Below are 25,482 nucleotides of genomic sequence, written 5' to 3'. Positions count from 1 at the left end.
TGCTGTGACCCGCAGTCTATTTCTTCTGGTTTTCCTAATGTATTTTTTCCTTGGTATAAAAGAGGGTTCAGAAAAGGGGTTGGGGAGGAGTGGGAGGAGACTGAGTACAAATGACTGCGATCTGCCAGCAAAGTCCACAGTGAAACTTAAAATAAAATCGGGTTCCTGGAAATGAAGTCAGTATTTCAGCTCTGGCCTGGCCACGACAGAGTATGATCACCCTTGACTCCTAGAGATAGGGCCTCCTTCCCTCCCTCTTATAGTCATGTGACTTATTTTTAGGGGAACTGTGATATTAATCAGTTGACTTCCATTGAACTGGCAATCTTTTGCACTCCTGCATGCCTTTCATAAGGACTGTTGTTGAGCCCTATCTCAACTGATCTGGTGTTCTAGCCCTCCAGAATCTTCTGGATCCTGATGCCATCATCCAATTTGTGAGCTTTCTCTCCTAGCTTGATATGTTCTGTGAATTTGAAAGATAGGACATAAGCTTTTATCCAAGTCATTCATAAAAATGTTTAAGGAGTCGAGGGCCTAGCACAGATCCCTGGGGCCCTTTACTGGAGACCTATAAGATTACATCTTACCATTAACTGCTGCATTTCAGGTCCAACCGTTTAGCTAGTTCTGAATCCATCTAATGGTACTGCCATTTAGCTCACATCTTTTCTTTTCCACAAGAATAGCATGAGAGTATTTGCTAAATGCTTTGCTAAAATGGAAATGATATTTAGAGCATTCCTTTGATGAATGAATGAATGATAAAGCATTTATTAAACTCTCATGGTATGCCAGATATGGTGCTGAACTTTGGGGATACAGATATGAAAGACTGATTTTATTGGGGGAGGACAATACACAGTGAAGTGGTGGACCATGGTGGGGGAGGGGTGGTATTTTTGATTGAGAAGTTAGAGGGCACTTAACCCCGTTTGCCTTGCAAAAAAAAAAAAACAACCTAAAAAAAAAAACCTAAGAGAGAAAGAGAAGTTAGAGGGATGGGGAGTAGATTAACAGGACAACTGAATACCCTGAGGGATGATCAGTCTGGTGGAGTCCAGTGGGGGTCTGGTAGTGTCTTCCAGAGACTTGGGGCAGGAGCTGGGGGGCTAGGCCACAGATTAGGGAATTTAGCATGAAGCAGTGGTGGGGCTGAAGCCTTCCCAATGAGAAGCTCAGGTACTAGGGTGGTGTGCTGGGCAAGGGGCAGGAGCAGGGCATGAATCTGTCTGGGAAACAGTGACCACCTGTCAACTAGTCACTGTCTGTCATGACCTGTCCTAGACAAAGGCAAGCTGACTCATTGCTGTTTCAATTTATAAGTTATCAAATGTTGCCACCAGTTAAAGTCAGACTTCCCTACCTATGGTTTACATACCCACTTCTCTTCCCATTAAAAAAAAAACCCCAAAACGATGAGGTCATTTGCTCTTCTCCAGTCATGTAGTACTTCTGATATATGATCTCTTTCAAATATTATTGACAACAGCTAGGCCATCATATCTGCCTGTTCTTTTATTACTTTGGGTTCTGATTCATTGGGGTCTGGTGATTTGAACTTATCAAATCATCAAGGGAGATAAATACTGTCTTTCCCTAATTATCTCAGATGTCAACTCCCTGTTAGCAATTTTTGTTCTCTCTTTTCCAGTACAAAGATAATTTTCTTTGGCAGAGAATATATAAGCAAAATATCAATCAGTCATCAGAAGTCTGTCTGGTGCCAGGTCATATGTAAGGGATTAGGGTTTCAGAGAAATGGGAAACCAGACGTTGCCCTCAGGGTGTTTACATTCTAATGGGGGACCCAATGGGTAAGGAAACAGGTACAAAGAAGATACATATCTTCGTGGGACATGGACCATCTCTGCTTGCCTTTCCTCTAGAAGCTCATCAGTGTCATTTTAAGAACCAAGACCCTCACCCCTGAGCCCTGGACTCCAGAGGGTGGTGTCACTGCCCTCTCTTCTTCCTGGAAGGTAACTGCAGAGGGGGTTGGCCTTCTGCAGGAAGCATTATTTGAGCCAAATCTTAAGGAAAGATTGAGGTCATTCCAGGTCATAGAGATGAGGTAGGATGCTTCAGGTGTGGGAGTTATAGCCTGAGCCATATCCCAGAGTCAAGAGATGAAGTATCGGGCATGAGGAACCTCAGAGTAGAAAAGCCAACTGGTTTTCAGAAGAGCTGATATATATGAGCAAAGGAGTGAAATGCTTCTGTTTTCAGTTATCATCCTATCCATCCTGAGGAGATCTCCGCCCTCTTCTTTTATCCTCCTTTCCCCCTTCTAACCCACAGACTGGCCCCTTTTTATTCTTGCTTTTCTTGATAGATTCATTTAAAGTCCTGATGTTAGTTTTTTTAAAATACTAACCAATTGAATCTTTCCTTGTTCCCCTGGCCTCTCACATGCATAGGCTGACATTCTTTTTTTTTTTTTTAGGTTTTTGCAAGGCAAACAGGGTTAAGTGGCTTGCCCAAGGCCACACAGCTAGGTAATTATTGTCTGAGACTGGATTTGAACCCAGGTACTTCTGACTCCAAGGCCAGTGCTTTATCCACTATGCCACCTAGCTGCCCCATAGGCTGACATTCTTGCAAGCGACTAGTCTTTGGTGGCACACCTGCCCTTCCATTTTTTTTGTCCATGTCTTGTAAAAACCCACTTTGAATGATGCCTCCTGTGCATCCACAACAGTTTCTATGGGAAACTGCCTCATTTCCTCCTGATTTTATGTCTTCAGAAGTTCCTTCTTTGAAATTTCCTCTTCTCCCTGGGCTGACTTCCTACATAGAATCCTTGAATGTATGTATTCTTCCTCAGATCCCTTTGAAACCTACTTTCACAAAATCTGAATTCCATTGGTTAGATAATGCCGCCTTTCTCTTTTCCTCTCCTTTCCTCTCTCTTTTCACTTCCTGTCATCACAAATTCAAAAATGGAATCTTCTGTTCCCTAAAGGTTCCTATCCTTTCCATCCTAGCAACCAGATCCTACTTGGTAACAATCAGATTGATTCAGAATAGAACGTGACATGATCCCAAGTCCTCTTGACTCCCAAGACTATGGTTCTACCACAGTAGGCTGCCATTCACAAAGGATTTTGTAGGATCATGGACAGTTGAGTTAGAAGGAACATCAAGCTTTCTCAAAATTAATTGTGATCTAGTAAGGAAAGATGATCTTGTTCTAATTGACTGCCTTGCAAGCAGGAGCACGGGTTGATGGAAGGTTTGTCATAGAGAACTGTGACACAGGTAAGACATTAGACTTCAGTCAGTTCACGGCTGGCCACTTTGAAAGGATTAGTAATAGGGTCCAGGACTCTTAAGATGATCATCTCTGCCTTTATAGTCAAAGCTCTGAGATGAGGCAGTGCCTGAGTAGGCAGAGGGATTGAGAGCAGAAGGGCTCTCTGTGGTCATCTAAAAGAATTGAGAGCTGGAAAGACCCTCCATGCCATCTAAAAGGATGGAGAGCTGGAAGGACCCTCCATGGTCATCTAGAAGGATTGAGAACTGAAGGACCCTCCATGGTCATCTAGTTTGGCCCATGCAGAAGTGTGATCCCCATTAGTCATTGTCCAGCCTGTGCTTAAAGCCTGCCAGAGAGAGGTTATCCTGTCTACACAACCCGTTCTGCTGTCAGAGGGTCTTAGATTAGTACAAAGATTGCTTTGATTGTTGGGAAGGTTTTCCTGTCAGTGACCCTCAGTTGACCTCTGCAACCTCCCCCGCCTTGACTCCTGATTCTTGCTTGTTGAACTCCTCCCCCCTGAAAAATACTTCCTATGTAAAGGGAGCCCTCACATCCTTTCTGAGGCTTCATTTCTTTAGGCCAATGATCCTCAATCCCTTCAACTTATCCTCATGGGACACGGACCATCTCTGGTTGCCATTCCTCTGGAAGCTCACCCTGAGCCCTGGAAGCCATAGAATCTTCCTGAACAAACCTGGATCACGTACACTTCTTTTGCTGACACATCACACCACGGTCCCCCACATCAGAGAAACCTAAGACAAGAGGGGAACCAACCACCAAGATGCCATTACTGATTGACATACGAGTCTTTGACCCAGTCAAATGACTCCACAGCAAGGACTGAAATGCCACCAAAAAAGATGCATTAGTATCTGCCATGCCCTGGTAGCCAAAGACCCCTGACTTGTAGTCTTGGCTTCCTCCCTTGGTAGGGGAGCACCAGGAGAACAGGGACTGTATGGCTGTTGTGTCCCCTTCCCCAATGTGTGCTGAGGTGCTCTATTCAAAGTGAGCATTGAAGACATGTCCTCCTCTCCCTTCTTTCCTTCCTTCCTCTCTCTTTCCTTCCTCTCTCCCTCCTCCCTCCCTTCCTTTCCTTCCTCCCTTTCTCTCCTCTCCTTCCTCTTTCCCTCCCTTCTTTCCTTCCTCTCTCCCTCCTCCCTTCCTTTCCTTCCTCCCTTCCTCTCCTTCCTTCCTCTCTCCTTTCTCTTTCCCTCCCTTCTTTCCTCTCTTTCTTCCTTCTTTCCTTTCTAGCTCTCATCATTTTTCAATCATGTCTGACTCTTCATGACCCCACTTGGAGTTTTCTTGACAAAGATAGTGGAGCATTTTGCCATTTTGTTCTCCAGCTCATTTTACAGAAGAGAAAACTCAGGCAAGTAGGGATAAGTGACTTGCCCAGGGTCCCACAGCTAGAAAGTGTCTGAGCTGGATTTGAACTTAGGAGTCTTTCCTGGACTAGTGCTCTATCCACTGTGCCAGTAGCTGCCACTTTTCATAAATATAAATATATCTGATTCCTGGTCATTGAAGGGAATCCCAAATTTGGCAGCTCCCCCATCTGTGTGCTCTCTGAACCTTGAGTGATTCCCCCCTCCCTCATTTTACCTCGTTTATTTTGTGCATACTAACATGTCTTTTCCCCAAAAGGACTTTCAGCTCCTTGAGAGCAGGGACTCTGACATCTGGCACTGGTCTGAATGATGACTGAAGAGTTGCCCCTCTCCCCTGGGGGCGCTCTGCTGGGGCTCCTGGGGTGGGGGGGGACGTGCTGCTGCCTGAGTCTGGGGAGTCAGAGCCTCTTTTGACCCCCCCCCACTGCCTTGTGTCTTTCAGGCCACCACATCTACCAACTGGATCCTGGAGTCACAGAATATAAATGAACTCAAGTCTGAGATTAATTCCTTAAAAGGACTCCTCTTAAACCGGTATGGAGGGAATGGGCTTGGAACTGATTGCAAACTGAGATGGGATGGGGAGGTGGTGTTCCTGACGATGCTCCCAGATCTTTGGAGGGACAGGGAGGACCAGCCAAGGCTGCCCTCCCAAGGCTGCCCTCCCTCTGCCTCCCCAACCTGCCAAGCCCCTCTGGCCAGGCCGGCAAGGCATGTTCCCCAGGGAGGTGAACTGTCTCATCAAGGCCTGGTACCCCAAATCCTCCTCCCCCAAACCTAAGTCACCTGTATCTTAGTTTTGATCTCAAGAAAGCTCGCCCTTCCAGAACTCTGTAAAATATAAGGGAATTCTCCCCTACATTTCCCAGAGCTCCCTCCTTTTCTCCTAGGGCCTATAATTTCAACGGGAGCTATTAAGAATGTGGTGGACCTTCCCTGGCAGTGGTCTTTGGAAAATCTGATGGATGACTTCAGGGAGGGAAGGGGCTTCCATGCCAGCCTTCCAAGCCGGTCATCTCCTTGTCTGCCTGGAGAGGATGTACCTCAGGGTAGAGAGGAAGGGGCTTCTGACTGGGGGAGGGGAGCACCTGTCATTGAGAGAAATTTGTGATTTTTATGCAATCAGTGAAGAAGTACTTTTGGAAATAAAAAAAGGCAGAAAGTAGGCAGTTGGGTAACATTGGAGCCAAGAAAACTCCACAAATTGAATTTCTTGATAGCATTTATGATACTGGTGAATTATGCAAGCATTAGCCTGTTTGTACTCCACAGAGATGGGGGTTGAAATAGAAGAACCTTCTCAGAGGCCAGTCCAGAGGGGGTGGGGGTGGGGGTGGGGGTGGAGGTGGAAAGGCAGCTGTTTTGTGAGGTTGGATTGGGGTTTTTATTTTGTTTTAACTCTGTCAAAGATTAGCTCTGTCATATGTGGTTTGCTTTCTTAGTTATGGCCAAACAGCACCTCCCTGCCTCTTCTGGATGTGGCTTTGATGGTGTGTGTGTGTGTGTGTGTGTGTGTGTGTGTGTGTGTGTGTGTGTGTGTGTGTGTGTGTGTGTGTTTTGAGGGCCAGGGGTGGGGTAGGGGTGTGCTTAGTTTCTAGATAGGCCTTTCCAAAAGAAGAAGGGAGCTTAGGGGAGCCAAGGCTGGTGCTGCCCTTACCTCCCCTCCCCAGCGCCCTGGCATCACTGTGGGTGACCTTTTCCTGGTCTTCAGGGTTCGCTGCCTTGTTTTGCCATGGAAGGGATGTCAGCAGAGTCCCTGGCAGTCCATAGGGTACAGGCTTCTCTTCCCCCATTTGAGCCATGTTTCATCTTGCTCTTCAGCCTTGGAAGCCCTTTTTAACATCGAGCTCCCCAATTCTCTTTCCTCCCACTAGGAGGCAGTTCCCTCCGTCACCTTCGGCCCCCAAGATCCCTTCCTGGCAGATCTCAGTGAAGTCCTCGTCCCCCTCCAACCCCACTGTAGCCAACCACAACAGTAGCAGTGACATCTCTCCCGTCAGCAATGAGTCTGCCTCTTCTTCACCAGTGAAGGAGAACCATAGCCCTGAGGGGTCGAAGGTCAACTATCACCTGTTAGGCCCAGAAGAAGAAGGGGAGGTGGTGATTGATGTGAAAGGTCAAGTCCGGATGGAAGTGCAAGGGGAAGAAGAGAAGAGAGAGGACAAGGAGGAGGAAGAGGAAGAGGAAGAGGAAGATGTGAGCCATGTGGATGAGGAAGATTGCCTGGGTGTCCAGACAGAGGATCGGAGAGGGGGAGATGGGCAGATCAATGAGCAGGTGGAGAAACTGCGGAGACCTGAGGGAGCCAGCAATGAGAACGAGATAGACTAGGACCATCTAATTTTCTTTCTCTTCCTCCCTCCCCCCACCCTCACCTGCCCATAGCACAGTCCCTTTCCACTTTCCCTGGAATGCCTTTCGTCAGGGGATGGGGAAACTCACCACGTGGAGATTTAGCTGGCCTCTGGCACCATGTACTCACGTGCTGACTTTCCCAGGTACTGCCAGGCAGCAGAGATGGTTATACTCTCAGCCCTACACTAGCCCTGCCTCAGATCACTAGAAGCTGCCAGCTGTAAGCCGAGGCCAGCCCCGAGGACAGAGCTAGACCTTTCCTGGGTCTGGCCTGGGGCCTCTGCAGAGCTTTGGGTGCCCTGCTGGCTTTTCTGAGCCCTTCCATCTTGGTTCATTTCTGTCTCTCATTTTACTGCCTATCTCCCCCCGCCCCCCACCATTGCCTGCATTTCATTCTGAAGCCTGGTCTGGCCTTCATGATCTGCTGGTCTGGGGGCTTGGGCTGAAAGGTTCCAGTGTCACCCTCTTCCTCCACGGTCTTTTTTCCCCTCGGGGGCACCTTGCCTTTAATACTGGCCTTGACGATGGGTAGCTTAATTACCCGACTCCTGACTCCTCAGGTGAGAAAGAACTGCTGTTGAGTTGATTCTCTGTCCTCCCGCTGCCCCCCGGCCCAGGCCCATCCATGGCCTCATGAGTGTTTTGTGCAGCAAATATCGGGCTGCCTGCCCCTTGTCTCTGAAGTGGGGTCTCCCTTTTCTGTGTTGGATGATCAGGGGGTCAGAGTGGCCAGCAGAGCCCCAGGGCTGAGGATGGCCCTTCTCAAATGGAGCTCTCCTGCTCGGCCCCTCTTTCCTTGCCCACCCCCCCAACAGTTCCCTTGTTGTCCTCCTGGAAAAATGAAATGACCCAGGGTTTGACCGCTCATTTTTGCCGCATCATGTTCTCAACTGGTCCAACGGTGACACATGATCCCTCCTCCCTGTACAGGAGCCGCCAGCTGAGCAATTCCTGGAACATCTGAGTCTGTCCTTCTCACAAAGAAAATTGCGCTCGTTTGTGTGATCATGTATAGATTCCAGAATATAAGATATGACTGTATATAATTGTAATAAAATAGGAGGTACCACTATTTAACCCCGGCTCCTCGTCATTTTCTTTGGGGAAAGTTCACCAGAAGCAGTGCAGGGGGGCCTTGGGAGTGAGGGTTGTGCTCATGCCATTTCATGGCCCCACCTGGTCCCAGCTCCTTTTTGCCAAGACATCCTAGGATTTTGAGGTGGAGGAAGCCTCAGAGGTCTAGAGCAGTCCCCTCATTTTACAGAATTGGAACCCAGCTCCAGGGGCTCCAGGCCCATTGCTTATCTCTTTGTGCCATCCTGACTGCCTGTTAGCTTCTGCCTGATTTCTGTGAATCAGAGGGCCTAGGCAATGGGGACATTCTCCTGATCTAAGAAGAAGGGGACCTCATATGACTGTATATAGACCTGCTGGGGGATGGATGGTTTCTCATTCCTTAAATGGATGAAGATTTTCTTCAGGAGTATGTGTGTCTCCTTCCCTCTCCCTTCCCCCTACTCTTCATCCTCCTGCTCCCTTTAATGTTTTGCAGAGCATTGAGCTGAGACGGGAAAACCCCCAAAGTGGATTAGAAAGAGGGGTTCCTTGTCAGTATCCCCTCCCCAGCATTTGAGGAAAACACCCAAAGACCCAATACTCTGTAACAAGAGCCTGTTGTACATTTTATATACATAGAAGGTTTTGGAAATAGAAAGTGCTCGGACAAGAGCAGTTGGCGAGATGTGGAAAATATGTTCCTGAGCTATGTAACCTTCTTGGCGTGACTTAGGAGGCCCCCAGTCCCTGCAGGCTTCCCTTCTCGCCTGGTCCACAGGTACTTGGTCTTCAGGCATTGGCTCTTTTCTCTGGTGGATGCTTCCATCTGTTTTTAAAAACCACATTTTCTTGGCAGATCCCAGTGGACATTAATTGAAGGGACTTAGATTTCATTAGACTCCCTTAGATATTATTTGAGGGGACTTAGACTCCCTCTCCCCAACTTTACCTCCCATGACCAAGATGGAAGATGTGTGGGGGGGTGCCTGGTGCTGCTACCCCAGCCCTGGACTTTAGATCATCCTAGTCTCATTCCCCTAGCCTTAGAAGACTCGGGGAGCAACCATGAGGTGGATCCCATTGCTTGGAGTCTCCTCAACCCTGTTTCTAGCTTTTCACTGAAGCTTCCAGCACTCCAGTTTCTTCAGACCTTTGTCTCCTGTCACCCACAACCCAAGGATGAGGAAACCCACTAGAGGCCAAGTTCAGTTGGATGTGGGCATCAAAGCAAAACTAGCTAACATTGAATGTTAGACGACTGCCCCTGGTTGGGGGGGGGGGGAGGGATGAGTGGGTAGCTTGGGGAAGATCTAGTGTGGTTATAAAAGGAATCCATGAAAAGTCAATCTTGTAACACTCAGGTGCATCTACAGTTCAGGGTGCTGGAGCATGGCCTGAAGATGGACCAGCCTGCCAAGAGGAGTGAAGACATAAAAGAATGGGGAAGGGAAGACTCAAGAATGGGGGCCACATTTTAGCCCTGTTGGATTTTTCAGAAGTTGTTATGTAGTGTGGATCCATTTGTCCCCAGAGACCAAAAGACAGACTCGAAAGTCATGGATGGAAGACATCTGTGGGTAGAAGATATCCATACGAGGAATGACTTGTCCTGCCATTTCAATAATGCTAAGAAGAAGCATGTCGGCGTTGCGCTAGGTGGCGCCATAGTTTATAAAGCAGGAGTTAGGAGAACCTGAGTTCAAATCCAGCCCCCAGACATTAGTAGTGCGATCCTGGCCAAGTCACTTCACTCCAATTGCCTCTGAAGAAAGACAAAAAAGAGATGTGATGATGATGAGGAAGAGGAGGATATTGATGGTGGTGGTGGTGATGATGATGATGTAAGTTGTTAGCTTCATTTTAGAGACTGCTTATGGTCATGCAGCTATTGAGTTGTAAACATAGACTTTGAACTCAGGACTCTGGAGTCCAGATCCAGGGCTCTCTCCAGGCTTCTCTGTAGTGTGGTTGGAACAGAGTTTTTGATTAGCATCCATCAGCTATAGCTTGGATTGGGGGGCAATTCCCAAAGTGCGTCATCTTCCAGCTCCAGCAGGGTGATTCTGAACTTCCCAACTACTGTTTCTTCAACTCTCTGCCCTTATCCTCTTGCTTTGCCAAATTCCTCTGAGGGGATCCCATTTCTAATATTTATAAAACACTTGAGAGTTCACAAAGTGCTTTCCAAATATCTCATTTGGTGCCCATAATATCCCTGAGAAGTAGGTGCTCTGATTATTCTCATTTTGCAGATGAGGAAACTGAGGCAAGTAGCTTAAGTGACTTGCCCCAGGTCACACAGTAAGGGTCTAAGCCTATATTTGAACCCGACTCTTCTTGACTCTGGGGCAGCTAGGAAGGGTAGTAGATAGAGTACCAGGCCTAAGTTCAAGAAAACTTGTTTTCCTGAGTTCCGATTTGACTTCAGTCACTATCTGCGACCCTGGGCAAGTCACTTAACTTTGTTTGCCTCAGTTTTCTCATCTGTAAAATGAGCTGGAGAAGAAAATAGCAAAACTCTCCAGTTTCTCTGCCAAATAAATATCAAACAACTGAACAACAAAACTTTCTGACTCCAGGTCCACCTTGCTGCCACCTCCTACTGAAGTTAGTCTTTTCACTCTGTTAAGAAGGAGGTGGCTCACCCTCCTCTCGGGGATGTAAACTTTCTTACTGTCTCTTCCAACTCAAGCCATCCCTTCTTCCCATGCACAACCAGAATGGACCCCAAGGAAAGTTTGAAAATGGCCCCTGAGTGCCCACCAGAAACTTGGAGTTTTCACTATGATATGTGCAACTTAGTCCAGAGTAAGGATCAGTATCGGGACCAGAGAGTTCTGGACCTGGCAGTGGGTACTTTGGTTGGTTATGGGGTGGAGGGGTAGGGAAAAGGAATAGTAAGTAAAATAACTATCTCAGCACTCAGCATTGGAGTAGACATTAGTGGCATCTACTTCAAACCACCCTCCAGTAGACTACTCCTCTCTTACACATAGACCCAAGAAATAGTCATTTCCCCCTTGTTTAAAGATCTCAGTGAAATATAAGTTGAGAGCGCCCACCCCAGGTGTTCACATGGACTGTTTGTGCCCGACCTGTGTTGAGCAGCTCAGCTACAGTTGGACTTGCTTTAATTCTGTCTCAAACATAACGATGTCATTTTGGTTTTCAATAATGAAGAACAAGAACCAACCAAAAATCTCAACCTAACTGCTAGTGCCCCACCTCCTCCCCAACTGCCTCAGATTTATCTTGAAGGTGTTCTTGTTCATTTATTTTTGGTTTGGGGGGGGAGATAATCAGAATTAAATGACTTGCCCAGGGTCATACAGCTAGTAACTATCTGAGGCTGACTTGAACTCGGGGCTTCTGACTTTAGTCTTCTGACTGTACCTCGTAGCTGCTGCTTTCTATCTGTTCTGTATATATTTCAACTTACTGGGCTCTCCATGAAAGTCTAAGCTACTTGCAAGAAGAAATCCATTATATTTTTGTTTCCGATAGGCCAATAATGTTTGTTGATCGATCAATTAATTGATTCTACTTTTGGACAATTTATATGAGGAAATTTTTCTTAGCATCTAGCCGCCATTTGCCTCTTTACACTTTCCACTCATTGCCCTTGGTCTTGCCATTGGGAACCAAATAGAAGGAATCTGACTCCTTTTTCACTGGACAGCTGTTCAAAGATGTCATGTCCCTGCCTATACCCCCAAACCTTCTGCTGCCTAGACATCCCCAGTTCCATCAACTGGTCCTCTGGTGTGCTCTTGAAGCCTGACAGCTCTTCTCTGGACCTTCTCCATGTAATGAATACACTTTCTAAGCCATGTCACCAAAACTGAAGGCATTTCTCCAGGTGTAATATGGCCAGAAGCAAGTCAAGTGGGACAACGTCCTCTCTCATACAGTCAACTGAATCCTCTTTCGTGCATAATTTTTACCCTCCAACAGACAACCGAATCTTACCTTCTCCTAACAGGACCCCTGACCTTTTTAAACTAAAGAAGTCTGGAGCTAGTGGCTGGGTCTGATTTCTCGACTTCCTTCAGAGCTTCTAGTAGAAGCAGAAACAGATCTTTAGCAACTTTAAGCCATATAGATGGCAGCTGTAATGTGTCTGTGAATTTGTTCCAGAAGGAATGAGAGATCCAGGCCTAGGGGATGCCTACAGAATGGAGATGTGTGTTGGTCAGTGCAAGAGAAGAGTATGGGAGTTCTTCAAGATGCTAGTGACCATGGGAATGAACCCTTCCTACTAGCTCCAAGCGCTTTCTCTCAACCTCCCAGTATGATCTACCAATGTTCTGCCCACCATTATGGAAAGACCCTGAGTCCTAGCTTGGTGGGAGTGTTGATTCATCTGTGGTCATTTTCGGATCACCTTTGGAGGGATCCCTTCAGCTGGGGCCAGGAAGGGAGACTCTCAGGAAAATCCCTACTTTCAGATGGAGAGATACTGCCTTGGTCAGATAGCCACCAAGGGATAGGGGGCCAACTTCCAATTGAAAACTTTTCCTAGAGAACCAAGAATCTGCCTCAGAGCAGCCCCTGACCCACTCTTGGGGGATCTGGCTCAAGTTAGACTTGTTGCTTCTTGGTCCTCTCCTACATTCTACCCCTTCCACGTGTGTAACCAGAACATTTGTAGGACCCAATCTCATTTCAATGAATAAAACACTTAAGTATTTCATCCTAGTGTTGAGAGCACCAGACTTTGAAGTCTGGAGACCTGGGTTCTAGTGTTATCAGCCAGGGGAAGTCACATTTGTGAAATAACAAGACTTTTACCATTTACCTCCCAGGATTGTTGTGAAAGAAATGCTCTGCAAAACTTAAAATTAGAAATGATGATGATGATGATGATGATGATGATGATGATGATGATGATGATGATGATGTTGCTGCAGATGAAAAATTGTGATGAGCTGGGCTTGTTATTGGGGATAGAAAGTATAAAAACAGCACAGTTCCTATCAATAGAGAACTTAAATTTTACTGATGGGTCCAGCATGTCAAATAAATATACAGTAATTTGAGGAGGGACAAAACCATTTTAACTGGGTAGGGTCTGAGTTGTTTTAGAGGAGGGGATTTCAAATCTTCAGCTACGATTGAAGGAAAATATCATGGGAGGTGAAGGTCTACCAGGGCTGAGGCAGCTTGAGTAAATGAACAAAATGGGGGTGGGGAAGAAAGATTCAGCCCCTTCTCCCTTTCCAGTCTTTGTATACCAGACTCCCTAATATGTACTCTTTGACCCAGGAGACCCTCCATCTCACCTCTGGGCATTTTCTCTGGCTGTCCCATTCATTTCTGTCTCCAGGCTTCCTTTAATTCCCAGCTAAAATCCCACCTTCTTCAGCAAGGGTGTGAAACTTTTTCTGCTAAACGGCAAACCTTAAAAATTAGCCTGCTATATTTGGTAAAACATTTAATTAATTCACTTCTAAAGATTTATTGAATTTCAAGCCCCTCCTGAAGTTGCCTTTGCAGCCCCAGACCAAATGATTTTGGGGGGCTTTATATGGCCCACGAGCTGGACGTTCCCAGCCCCTGTTCTACAGGAAGCCTTTCCCAACCCCTCTTTTTTTTAGTGCCTTCCCTCTCTTGATTATTTCCTATTTATCCTATATGTATCTTCCTTGTACATGTTTGTTTTCAAAATCCCCCAAACCACACTCTATTGAATGGGGGAATGGAATGATTAGGGTTGAAGAGAGAGCTTGGATCTGGTTTGGAGAAGAGGAGAAACTGAAATCAGGGAGGACTCTTAGGAAATCTGGAAGGAAAGTCATGATGGTCTGAACTTGGGGTGGGTAGCTGTGTGACTGGAGAGAAAGGAGACTTGGGATGATCAATCTGCAACCTTTATTAGGCTTTATTAGCCAGGTACTGTGAAAGGTTCTGAAGATGGAAAGAAAAAGTAAAACCCTGTAGGCTCCCCTGCATACAGGGAGTACATGATTTAATGGGAAAGCCACTGTGTCCCTAAATAGGTATATACCAATCTAAAATAGGGAAGGTCATCTCAGAGGGGAAGGTACTGAATCTAAAATCAGCTGGAAGAGAGGAGAGGACAGAAAGCACAGGGACAGAGAGGAGAGACCCTCTTAAGACATACAAGGCTAGGAACCAGCACTCTAGCTAGGCAGACCAGGGAAGACCTCTCGCCAAGGAGCTGAGTCTTTAAGGCAGCCAAGGATTCTTGGAAGTAGAATTGAGGAAGAAGAACATCCCATGTCCCTCTTAACCTCAGACTCTGCCCTTCCTTTTACTGCTCCTATATTTCTTGGGTTCAGTCAGTCTGGGCTCTCCCCAGCTGACCGTGATCCTGTTATGTGGTATGGCAGGAACCAATGTTACAGGCTCCCAGACTCAGTTTCCCCATCTACAAAGGGGAATCAGACACCAAATGTCCTTGGGGCAGCCTCTGTTGGAAGCTCAGTTGTTCCTGTTTCCTCTCACAGATACACCTCCAGAAGAAACACTTACAAGGTACTTTGAAAACCTTCTATATCCAGACCCCACCTCCATCTCCCCTCTCCGAGTACTCCAGCCCTCTTGGACATTTCACAGGAGAGTCAAGAAAGAAGTGAAGGTAGCAGGAGGTGGTGAGGAATAAAAACTAAGGGGATGCAGGGGGTGACTTGTGGGTTATCTGTGAGAGAGAGAGACACACAGACAGACACAGAGAGAGGGAGAATGAGAGAGAGAGAGACAGAATGAGAGAGAGAGAGAGGAGAGACAGTAGGAGAGGGAGAGAGGGAGAGAGAAGGGGGGGAAGGGAGGGAGAGGGGGAGAAAGAGATGAATTCAGGAAAGAAAACCCATCCCCAAAAAGGCATGAACACTACCTAATAAAGGCAGCAGCTGGACAGAGGGGGGGGAAACCGCCCTTTGGAAAAAAAAAAGGGCCTTTCATTAGAAAAATAATACATTTCATCCAAATAAGGTAAAAATATTTGGAATGGGGCAGAAGTAAGCAGCAGGAAGCATCTGTCAGGCTCTTTCTAGAAGGGGGGGGGGAAGATTATTAAACTCAATTACAATTTATTTTTGTAGAGTGTCTTTCAGGGAAGAAATGACCCGGAGCTTTGCTGGCTCCTGGGGGCCAGTACCTCCTAGACATACCAGGGTCTCTCCCGGCTGTCCCTGTGCCTTCTTTCCCCTCCTCTGTCTTTTTTGATTTTGGATTCAGCTGGCAAGTTGGGTTTAGATGGGGAGGGATGGGGAAGAACAGTCTCTTGCCTTTGATGACTTAGCCCTCATCAGAAAAGGAAAGAAAGCCCTCTGTGGTGGGGACAGAAGTCTGCTGGGCTGGGGGACAGGTGCCTTATGGTCCCTGAGAGAAATCTGACTGCCAGGCTTCATCTTATTCCATCCAGCGAATTCACAGTTCTCCCAAGACACTCAGAAATACGATCGTTGAACCTAAAGTTTCTTTTCCAATTATAGTATTGTTATTGTTCAGTTGTGTCCAACTCTTCATGACTCCGTAGACTACACTGGACATGGGGTTTTCTTGGCAAAGGTCCTGGAGGGGTTTGCCATTTCCTTCTCCAATGGATTAAGGCAAACAAGGTTAAGTGACTTGCCCAAGGTCATACAACTAGTTTGACTTGAACTCAGGTCCTCCTAATGCTGTTCTTTATCCATCGAGCCATCCAGCTATCTTCTAGAGACCTTGGGCAAGTCATTTAACCCAGACTGCCTCTCATCCAGAACCATCTCCATTCATCCTGGTCCATATCTGACCACTGGACTCAGGTGACTCTGGAGGAGAAAGTGAGACTGGTCACTTAGCCCAGCCCCCCCCACTCAAATCCAATTCACTTGCTTGTCATGGCATCTCCTCCCTGATGTTCTTTGGGAAAGGAAGGTCAAACAGCAACAAGAATTAGGCACATGTGAGATAGGGCTTGGATGGGAGGTCCCTTTAGAGAAGAAGTCTCCCCCAGGACCAGGCCAGGCCTTCTCTGGAAGGTGACCTTTGAGGTGAGGCTGGGAGCCAGGGATTTTAAGGAGGGGGAGGTAAGAAGGGGGAAACTTCTGGGGATGAGATCCAGCCAGTGACTAGAGCTGTGTTTGAAGAAGACAAAGAGACCCTGTTGGAACCCGTATGCTTGGAGGGAGTAGAAGGACCGGAGGGGCTGGAAGCTGGAATCGGCCCTTACCTTATTTCCCTTAACCGGCTGGGCTGCCAGATCTGAACTAGCCATTTGGCTGAATGGTGCCCTCCCAGGGAACTGGGCAGGGGTGGGGGGAGGAATGTCACCTGAAGGGTAGGCAGCAGTCAGGAGGCGAACCCTATGGATGTGTTGCTGGGTTTTTAAATGGAAATGCTTTAAACCGCTTCTTTCCCTCTTCATTATCTGCCAAACCAATCAATATCCTGTGCTCTGACCAAATATCCTTCTCCTATTTCTGATGCCTCTTTGAGGCCAGATGCCTTTGTTTTACAGTGGATTTGGTCCTGGGTTCGAGTCTCAGTTCTGCTACTTGTTAGCAAGCTGTTCAGTTCTCTAAGGCCCAAGTGATCTTTCCAACTCATTGTCCTCTGACTTTGTGATGCAGTTGTAGATCCTGGGTTCAAATCCCACCATAAGCAAATCACTTCTCCCCAGACTCATTTTTTTCATCTGTAAATTCAGGGATTTGGAGATGATCTCAAAGGCCCCTGCCAGCTCTAAATCTATGGTTCTCTGAATCTGATGTGGGTCAGAGGATCCTTGAGGAAGTCATTTAAACCCTTTGAGCCTTGATCCCTGCTTCGAGAAGGTGATTTTAAATGAATGGTCTGGAGGTCTTTGTATACCAGCCTAGGCCTGGCTCCTGAATGGATGAAGAAGCAGGACCCAGGGGCCTGAGTCCCAAGGTGGGGGGGGCCTCCTTGCTAAGCCTTGAGCCCCCCAACCAATGTTCAGAGAGGCACCCCCAAGGGTCTGGTTTAGGGTGAAGGGGATAGAAGTAGGAGAGGTGTGAGGGGGTGGGGGGGAGATGATCTTTGACTCGTCTGTCAGCCTCATCTTTAGGAGTTTACTTAAATCCTTAGTGTTTTTTCATCTGTTTGTTTAAAATGGTCTCTGCCAAGAGAACCAGAGGAGGAGGAGAAAGTAGTCTCTGGGACATACCAGGACCCGAGCAGGAAAGAAGGGGGGACTCTCCAGCAAGAGATGAAAGCTGCCTTCTCCCCCTTCTCCTTTGAATGGGCTCTCGTCTCTGGCTGGACTCCTGTCCAGGCTAGGATGAGCCCCACCTGTGCCCCTTTCTTGGCCCTGGCTTCCTCCCTACTCCACCCCCTCCTCAAAAAAAAAAATGTTTCACGGGGTGGCGAGGTGGCACAGTGGATAGAGCACCAGTCCTGGAGTCAGGAGGACCTGAGTTCAAATCCAACCTCAGACACTTAATAATGACCTAGCTGTGTGGCCTTGGGCAAGCCACTTAATCCCACACTGCCTTGCAAAAACCTAGAAAAAAAAGAAAAAAATGCTTCCCCACCAAGACCCAATGTAGGCTGAGCAGAGCCCAATCTGTGGCTGCTTCCAGGGTGCTGTTTACATGTAATCACCACTCCTCTGTGTTCACATGCTGGTACATGCTTACACATACATACAACACACTTTTCTCACGCTTGTACACAGACAACCTGCCCAGGTACAGTTACCTAGGCCCTACAGATCCTCCAGCTGGGTGTGTGTGGGGCCCAGACAGTATCTTGTTTGTCCTGCCTACCTACCACCCACCCCTAGAGCAGGCAGATTCCCTCATCACTCACTCACTCACACACACATACAGACACACAGATACACACACACAGACACAGACACACACACACACACATAGACACACAGAGACACACACACAGACACACACATGCTCTACAATGGTCAGCTCCTGCTCCGACTGGACTCACCGGGGCTGGGGGAAGGAGTTTGCCTGCTCCACCCACGTCCCAAGCCAAAAAAAAAAAAAAAGATACTTGTTTGCTCACATTTTTTTAAATTTATATGAAACTAGTTTAAAAACCACCTCCAGCATTAGGTGACTTTCGTTTGGATCGGGCACAAACCCCACAAGCTCCCTTTCATAGAGCACTTGAAAGTTTGTGTTCTTTTAGAGAGAATAGATGAGATTTTATTGTAATTTCGTAAGGCCAGAGGCCTTTCTTTGCTCCGCAGACAAGCCCTTGGAAGAGCCTGTTTAAAGGGATAGGGTCATAGTTAAAAATATACCTTTGAAGCACCTGGGCAAGGCCCTGGGGCACCCCCCACCCCCACCCCCTTGGAGAACCCCGTTCTGCCATCCTGCATCCAAACCGGGAGTTCTGAAAAAATTGTTTTCAAAGTGCTCCCTGCAAGTCTCCTGGATGAGGGTGTGGCGGGCCGAGGGAGTGGGAAGTTTCAGGGTAGGGCCATAGGTGACTCTTTGATGGGAGCCTCAGGTGGCTCCATCACTTGGGGGTGGGGGTGGAAAAGACAGGGCAGCTAGAGGTACCTGCCATCTCAGGAGAGGAATGAGCTTTGGGGGGTCCCGGGTCCTGGGAGAGATCCCATTCTCTGTCTTTTTTTATTTCATTAATTTATTTATTTTCCTTTTGAACATAGTTCCATATTAGTCATGTTGTAAAAGAAGAATTGCAACTAAGGGGAAAAACCATGAGAAAGAAAGAAAAAAAACCGTAAAAGTTTTAAAGAGAGAACACATTTGCTTTGTTCTGCATTCAGGATCCATAGTTTCCTCCCTAGGTGAGGAGAGCACTCTCCTTCACCCGTCTCTCAGACTGCCCCTGGTCACTGGAGAGAAGGGGCTTCCATCACAGTTGATCATCTTACCAGGTTGCCATTAAATGTGTATTTTTCATCACTTTTATCCATTACGGTTGGTCATTCACTGAAGTGATCATGGCAGTGCAGCGTCCCAAGTGTGAATCCCACTGAGGCTACTCTGAGCCTCAGTTTCCTTATTTGTAAAATGAGGGCACCAGACTGGATCAGAGGTTCTGAATCTTTTTTGTTTGACTATTTCACAGACCCCTTCAGCACTCTGGTGAAACCTATGGATGGACCCCTCCTCAGAAGAATGTTTTTAAATGTATAAAATAAAATATGTAGGATTACAAAGGAATTCAATTATATTAAACTAACTATGCCATTTTTCTCCCATTCAAGTGCAAAATCTATCCAGAGGTACTCCTGGATAAGAATCCCTGGAGATGATTCAGAAATCCCTTCTAGCCTGAAAAATGATGACAGGCATAAGAAAAGGGAAGGAGTGAGAGTGTGGGGGGGAACAGGAACAAGTAAATAAATATTTATATATAGATATAAATCATATATGTATATACACATACACACACACACATATAAAATCTACTCTGTGCCAAATATCATTTTATTTCATCCTCACAACTTTGGGAGGTAAGTTGCTGTTATTATTCCATTTTGCCTTTGGGGAAACTGAGGCAGACAGGTTAAATTCCTTCCTTTCTTTTGGCCTCAATTTCTTTCTCAGTAAATAAGGTTGCACCTTTCCTTCCTTGGGGCTGGAAGAAAGGGCAACAGATAGCTGCCAAGCTTGGGCTTGGGAATGGGCCATTTGGTGAATCTCATGGATCTGCTGATTGAGCCTAGGTCCCAGAATACCTGCTGCAGCCGGCTTGGCTTGGCTTGGCCTGGCTTGGCCTGGCCTGCTCCGTGGGACTGAGCTGTGGAGCTGGTTTTTGCTCTTTCGGAGAAGTTACAAAACTCTGGAATTATCCCCAGTTTGAGTGTAGGAGGCTCTTCGCCTCCACATTTAATTAAGCCCAGAACAAAAACATGTTTGATGGTGTTTTTCCTCCCGAGCTAGCCCAGTGCCCTCTCGCCAGTTCCATACCCCTTGGGGAAGACTGCCCAGCTAGCCTTGGCTCCTTCCCCCTCCCCCAGGATGGAATCTGAGGGATTGGATTGGGAGTGAGCAGAGAGGCGAGAAGGGATGGATGGCAGGTCAAGGGAGATGCCTCTCAGGGAGTCTGCCATTGGTGAAATGAATCAATCCATAAATATTTATTGAGCCCCTTATGGGTCTAGCATTGTGGGGATACCCAAAAAAAAGCAAAAGACAGCCCCTGCCTTCAGTAAGCTTACCATCTAATGGGGCCAGCCAACATGCAAACAAATCTGTACAAAGAGGTGGTCTACAGGACAAATAGGAAATAATAAAGAGGAAAGACACTTGGATGAAGAGGCCTTGGGGAAGCTTTCCCATAGAAGGTGGGATGTTAGCGAGACTTGAAGGAAGCCAGGTTGGTCAGCAGTCAAAGTGGAGGAGGGGCAACCTTCCAGATGAGGAGTGGGGGGGGGGTGGCCAGAGAGAAGTCTTAGAGTCGATAGGTGAAGGTTTTCGTTTATGGAGCCACCAGGAAGCCAGTGTCCCTGGACTGAAGAGTCAAGTCTGGACAGGAACTACTAATAACAATAATACTTATCCCTCACAACAACTATGGGGGAGCATGACTGTCTCCATTTTAAAGATGAGGAAACAGAGGCAAGTGGAGGCAGAGTGACTTGCCCAGGGTCACACAGCAGAGGATGGATTTAAATTCATCTTCCTGACTCTTCTGTGCCCCCTAAGGTGCCCCTAGGTCTTAAAAGTTTGCAAATTTTTTATCTTTACCATACAAAATTATTGTATTGATAATTAGACCATGAAGGGACAAGTTAGCCTTAACCTGCTGTAGTAAGTATGTCGCCATACACTTGGGCCACTGTGAGACGATACCAGACTGCCAAAGACACTCGGTGATATGGGAAAGACCCCACTCTACAAGGGCAAGGTTCCCCATTGACCACCAGCTGGCCTGACCTAACTGTGGCAGGCCCCTTGGCTCAATGGTGTATTTGCACAATGCCCCCTCATTTAGTCAGTGTTATATGTGGGTCATGACATCATTTTCCCCCGCTGTCATAGTCTTCCTTGATACCCAAAGGATAACTATTAACTAGCTCAAGTTTGCAAAACTTTCCATACGTTAGATCTCATTTGAGCCTAACAATGACCTTGTGAGACAGGGCCTGACCATTTTATTAGTTCTGTTTTATCGATAAAGGAACGGAGTTTCAGGGAATTGGTTTGTCCGGGTGAAAGTAATAAGCAGGAGAGCAAGCATCTGAATTCAGGTCTCTTGTTTCCAAACCTTAGGGAAATTGCATTCCTTCCATTGCCTCCCCACCAGTTCCCAGGGCTAGAGAAATATGGCAGACCCACAGCATTGCTCCGTCTGCGTGAAGGCTTCATGGAGAGGAAAGGCTTAGGTGGAAGTGCAGAATTAGGCTAATCTTTCCCTCAATCCAATCCAGGAACTGAAGGCAGTTACCAGCCCCCCTCCCCCCCCCCCCAGGTCCTGAGATGAGGAAGACAGAGGAAACAACCTTGGATCCCCTTGGCCTGTCCTAGCAGCCAGCCCTGGTTCCCCGCCTCCATCTCTGGTCCCGTATCCCTGGAAAGGCAGTGTGAGAGCTGATAGGTACCAAGGAGCTCTTTTACCCTAAGTGGACGCTTCACCTTGGTTAAATAGGACCTGGGAAAAACTTTTTGGCACCTTGGGTTGGGGTCCTGGGTTCTGTGACCAGACACCAGGGACCCCAGACACTCCCCAAGATCTCCCAGAACATCAATCCCCCCCCCCCACTGCCTGGGGTAACTGAGCAGCCATTTCTCTGCCCCCCCACCCCCAGGTAGCTCTTGGCACTCCACCTTCCCCCCCAACCCCCCAACACTCACAGGAGAGCCTGAAAAGCAGCCGTAATGGTCTTAATTTGTTGAACTTGTGTTTTATCTCATAAATTAGTCACCGTTTTATTTAACAGAATCAAGATATCCACAAACAACAGACAAGTTTCAACTTGAACATTTTAATAGGGCTGAAAAAAAGTATGTGTGTGTTATAGATCTATGTGTGTGAATGTGTGCATATATATATATTTATATCTGGGTGAGTGTATCTGTTACAAACATATTTATGTAAATAGCCCATGGGCTTCATTCCAGACCCAAAGAAGAAAGGGGGGAACCCTCTGTGTTAAGGATGGATTAGGCGTGTGTTTTGCTTTTTTGTGTGAAATCAGGATGGCTGGGAGCCATAGCAAAGCATTAGGGGCTTTGAAGAGGAGAGGAGCCTTAATCCCTTCTGCTAAGGGGGAGGATGTGTCTGCCCATCAACAGCCTCGGGCATCCTGAGTTGGTGCCAGTCTGGGTGCCTCAGAATTTTAGACCTTAGGAGCCCAGGCATTCCAGGAGTATGAAAGCCATGGGGGGGGGGGGTCCCCTGTGTCTGAGATCCCATCAGACCAGGTGGCTGTGACCCCCCGGATTATAATTAGCTCAAGACAGAAGCCCATGTGGTGGTAGGGAATAAACTTTTATTAATCACCTACTATATACTATTTATAAATAGGAATCTCAATTGATCTCTGATCATGGGTTGGGCCTGCCAAGGGCAGGGCACCTTCAAGGACATGGAAATAATATTTGGAAAGTGCTTAGCACATAGTATAAATATCATATAAATGTTAACCAAGCCCTGCAGTCAGAAGACTGGACCTAGGGTAGTTTAATGAACTAGCTGTATGGCCTTGGACAAGTCACTTGGGCATTGTTTCCTTATCTGTTATTGGGGGGGGGGATCCCAGCAAGCTTCTGAGGTCCTGTCAAGCTTGATTTATTCTATATCTCTTTCCAAAACCCATCCAGTCCAGAAGTCAGCACTTTCCTCCAAGACTCATGTCTGAATCTAGACAGGAGACCCCATTAAGAACCCCACTGGACCAGGGCAAGTTGGTTAAAAGAAAAGGATTTTTAGATTTGGAGTTCCAATCTCTGCACTTTTTGTGATAGGGAAAATCCCCTAAGTTCTCCCATTTCTTTCTCTGCCAAATGAGGAGGCTGGTTGGTCTAGAACAGCTCCTGGGGAATCTTTCAGAGCTGGGGCTCTGGGTGAAGGGAAAGCGATTCTGTCTCTGTTCTAAGCTCCTCCAACCTCTCTTGAACAGAACCAGCTGCAGCCATCTCCAGGCCCCCGGTGCCTGACATCCGTGGCCTCCAGAAGGTTCTGGAAGCCGCTGGCCCTGGGCTGGGTCCAGGGGACTGACCTGATGAGCTCGCTCAGGTCCCGGTTATACAACCCTGTGTTCCAGACAGGAGCTGAGCCAACATCCGGATCCGGGTACATGCTGTTCCCGCCCAGGGGCAGGTCTCTGCAGGAAGGGAGCAGGTCCTGAGGTAGACCAGCCAGGGAGGAGGCACGGCTCCCTGACATGGCCCAGAAAGAAGAGTAGGCCAAGGAGGCCTTCCCCGGCATCCTCAGCTCGCCAGGGCTCTGAATTCCTTCTAAGGCAGGGACTCTTGCCCTTATTTTGGGCCATGGACCCTTGAAGCTAGTGGACCATTTCTCAAAATATCCTTTTTAAATGTGGAAAATAGGTAGCTTTACAAAAGAAATCAATAATAGTGAAATAAAGATGTAATTTTCCCCATCTAAGTCATCTTACTCCCCATACTCTCCGATACAGTGGCTGGCCTCCTGACTGCACCACAAACAAGACCTTCCATTGCTCTGGACATTTTTTCTGGCTTTCTCCATGACTGGAATGCTCTGATTACTGACCTCCCTAGCTTCTAAAATGCCACATCTTACAGGAAACCTCCCACTCCTCTTCATTCTAGTGTCTTCCCTCTGTTAATTATTTCCTATTTATTTTGGATAGGACTTGCTTTGCATGTGGTCTTCCCCAGTAGATTGTAAGCTCCTTGAGGGAAGGGATAGTCTTTTGCCTCTTTGGTATCCCCAATGATTAGCAAAAGGACTGGATTGAATTGAAAATTGAATCCCTCCTTCCTTACCCACTCCCTGCCCAACCCAGCAAAATCTATCTATGGATATCAGTTAAAAGCCCTCTAAGGCTAGACTCCCCGCTCTCCCCTTGGGAGGTCTTTTCAGTAGAGTTCAAATTCGCCCTCTGATGCCTTCTGCCTAGACCTTCCAGGTAATTAGATCAGATGGCCTCCAAGGTCCCTTAGAGGTCCAAGAACTCTGATCCTTTCCAGGCTGAAACTGGTCTTTTCCCCTCCCACAATGCGAGTTGGCTTTCCTAAGCAGACCCTTCCTGGACGCAGTCTTCTCTCATCTTTTCTTCCCCCTTCTGTCTCCTTTCCACCTCATAGTGTGAGGGAGCCCCTCAAGGGAAACCACGTATAATCCCAACAGCCAGATGGCAGGTCACTCTCTTGGATGGAGAGTGACCCAGCTCTTCTCTTGATTAGTATCCTAACTGGCCCAGGAATCCTCACTCCCCCCAATCCCTCCACCCCCCAAACTGAAGACAGGAAGGAAGCCTGGTGGTTGAGTTTCTTGTAGTTTGGTTCACCTCAGCTCAGAGGGAGGGATTTTAAAAAGAAGAGATAACCTGAAAACTTTTTTTTCCAGTTTTTATTGAGTGAAAATGTCAAACCTTGCATCAGTCATGCAAAAAAAAAATCAAATAAATAAAACACATATATTAAATTTCTAATAGCACTAACTTCAAGTGGAAAAATATTCAGTTCTTAATAACGCAGGTGCCGTGGAGACCAGATTCAAGTAATCGGAGCACACACTGTTCTGTTCAGTTTTCACTTTCTGCATTTTTTTTTGTCTCAAAACCTCTATATATATATCTATATATCTATATATATGTATATACATATAGATATATACACACACATATATATGTGCATACATATTATTTTATATTTATATATATACACATACATAGTTATAAAACATTAAAAAGAGCATTGGTGGATCAAGCATTTTTCCCCACAGAAAGAAAATAAAACAAAAATTACACATTAAAATTCGAAATGAGCTAGCAATGGCTTGTAGTCCTAATGTGCAATATATTACAAAAGGCTAGACTTCGCACTCTGTCCTCTTCTTTTTTTTCCTTTTTTTTTTGTTGCTACATTGAAAAATGTTTTATTATTTTTTCTTTACAAAATTCCTTCCACAGACTGCATCCAGTTTTGGTGGCTTAGAATGGTGATGTCGGTGATTGCTTGTCTTCAGTAGCTTGAGGTGGTCACAGAGCTCAGGAGGAGCCTTTGGGTGGGGAGGTGAGGGGTTGAGGTGGGGGAGGGGTTTTTAAATTGATTTTATTTTTTCTGTTTAATCAGTAATACTCCAACTGACCTCTCCTCCCCACTCTTTTTCCTTCCAAGCTCACTCAGGTGGGTGTGTCTCTCTAGGCTGTGGGCGGCCAAAGGAACAAAAAATAAAACACAGAACCCGCTGGTTTGATGGGTTGTACCTGGCTTGGTTTTGATTTTTTTTTTTCCATTTTCAGTTGGAAAAAAAAAAAAAACTGAACCAACAACCAAACCATTGTAAAGGACA

The 25,482-nt window shown here is 46.7% G+C and overlaps 1 protein-coding gene across 2 annotated transcripts in view; it reads left to right on the top strand.

The window, feature by feature from the left end:
• Nucleotides 1-8,091, top strand: part of PEX14 (peroxisomal biogenesis factor 14) — a 146,328-nt gene extending 138,237 nt beyond the window's left edge. For both annotated transcript variants that reach the window (XM_074218477.1, XM_074218476.1), the window contains 2 exons: nt 5,102-5,193; nt 6,534-8,091. In XM_074218477.1, the coding sequence (XP_074074578.1) occupies nt 5,102-5,193; nt 6,534-6,990 (549 nt within the window). In that variant the 3' untranslated portion in view covers nt 6,991-8,091. The remainder of the gene's footprint in view (nt 1-5,101; nt 5,194-6,533) is intronic.
• Nucleotides 8,092-25,482: the final 17,391 nt, after the last annotated feature.

Source organism: Macrotis lagotis, chromosome 1, assembly GCF_037893015.1.
Source record: "Macrotis lagotis isolate mMagLag1 chromosome 1, bilby.v1.9.chrom.fasta, whole genome shotgun sequence".
In the NCBI taxonomy this organism is placed as follows: domain Eukaryota; kingdom Metazoa; phylum Chordata; class Mammalia; order Peramelemorphia; family Peramelidae; genus Macrotis; species Macrotis lagotis.
The sequence above is the reverse complement of the archived record's forward strand: the minus strand, read 5'-3'. Positions and strand labels throughout refer to the sequence as shown.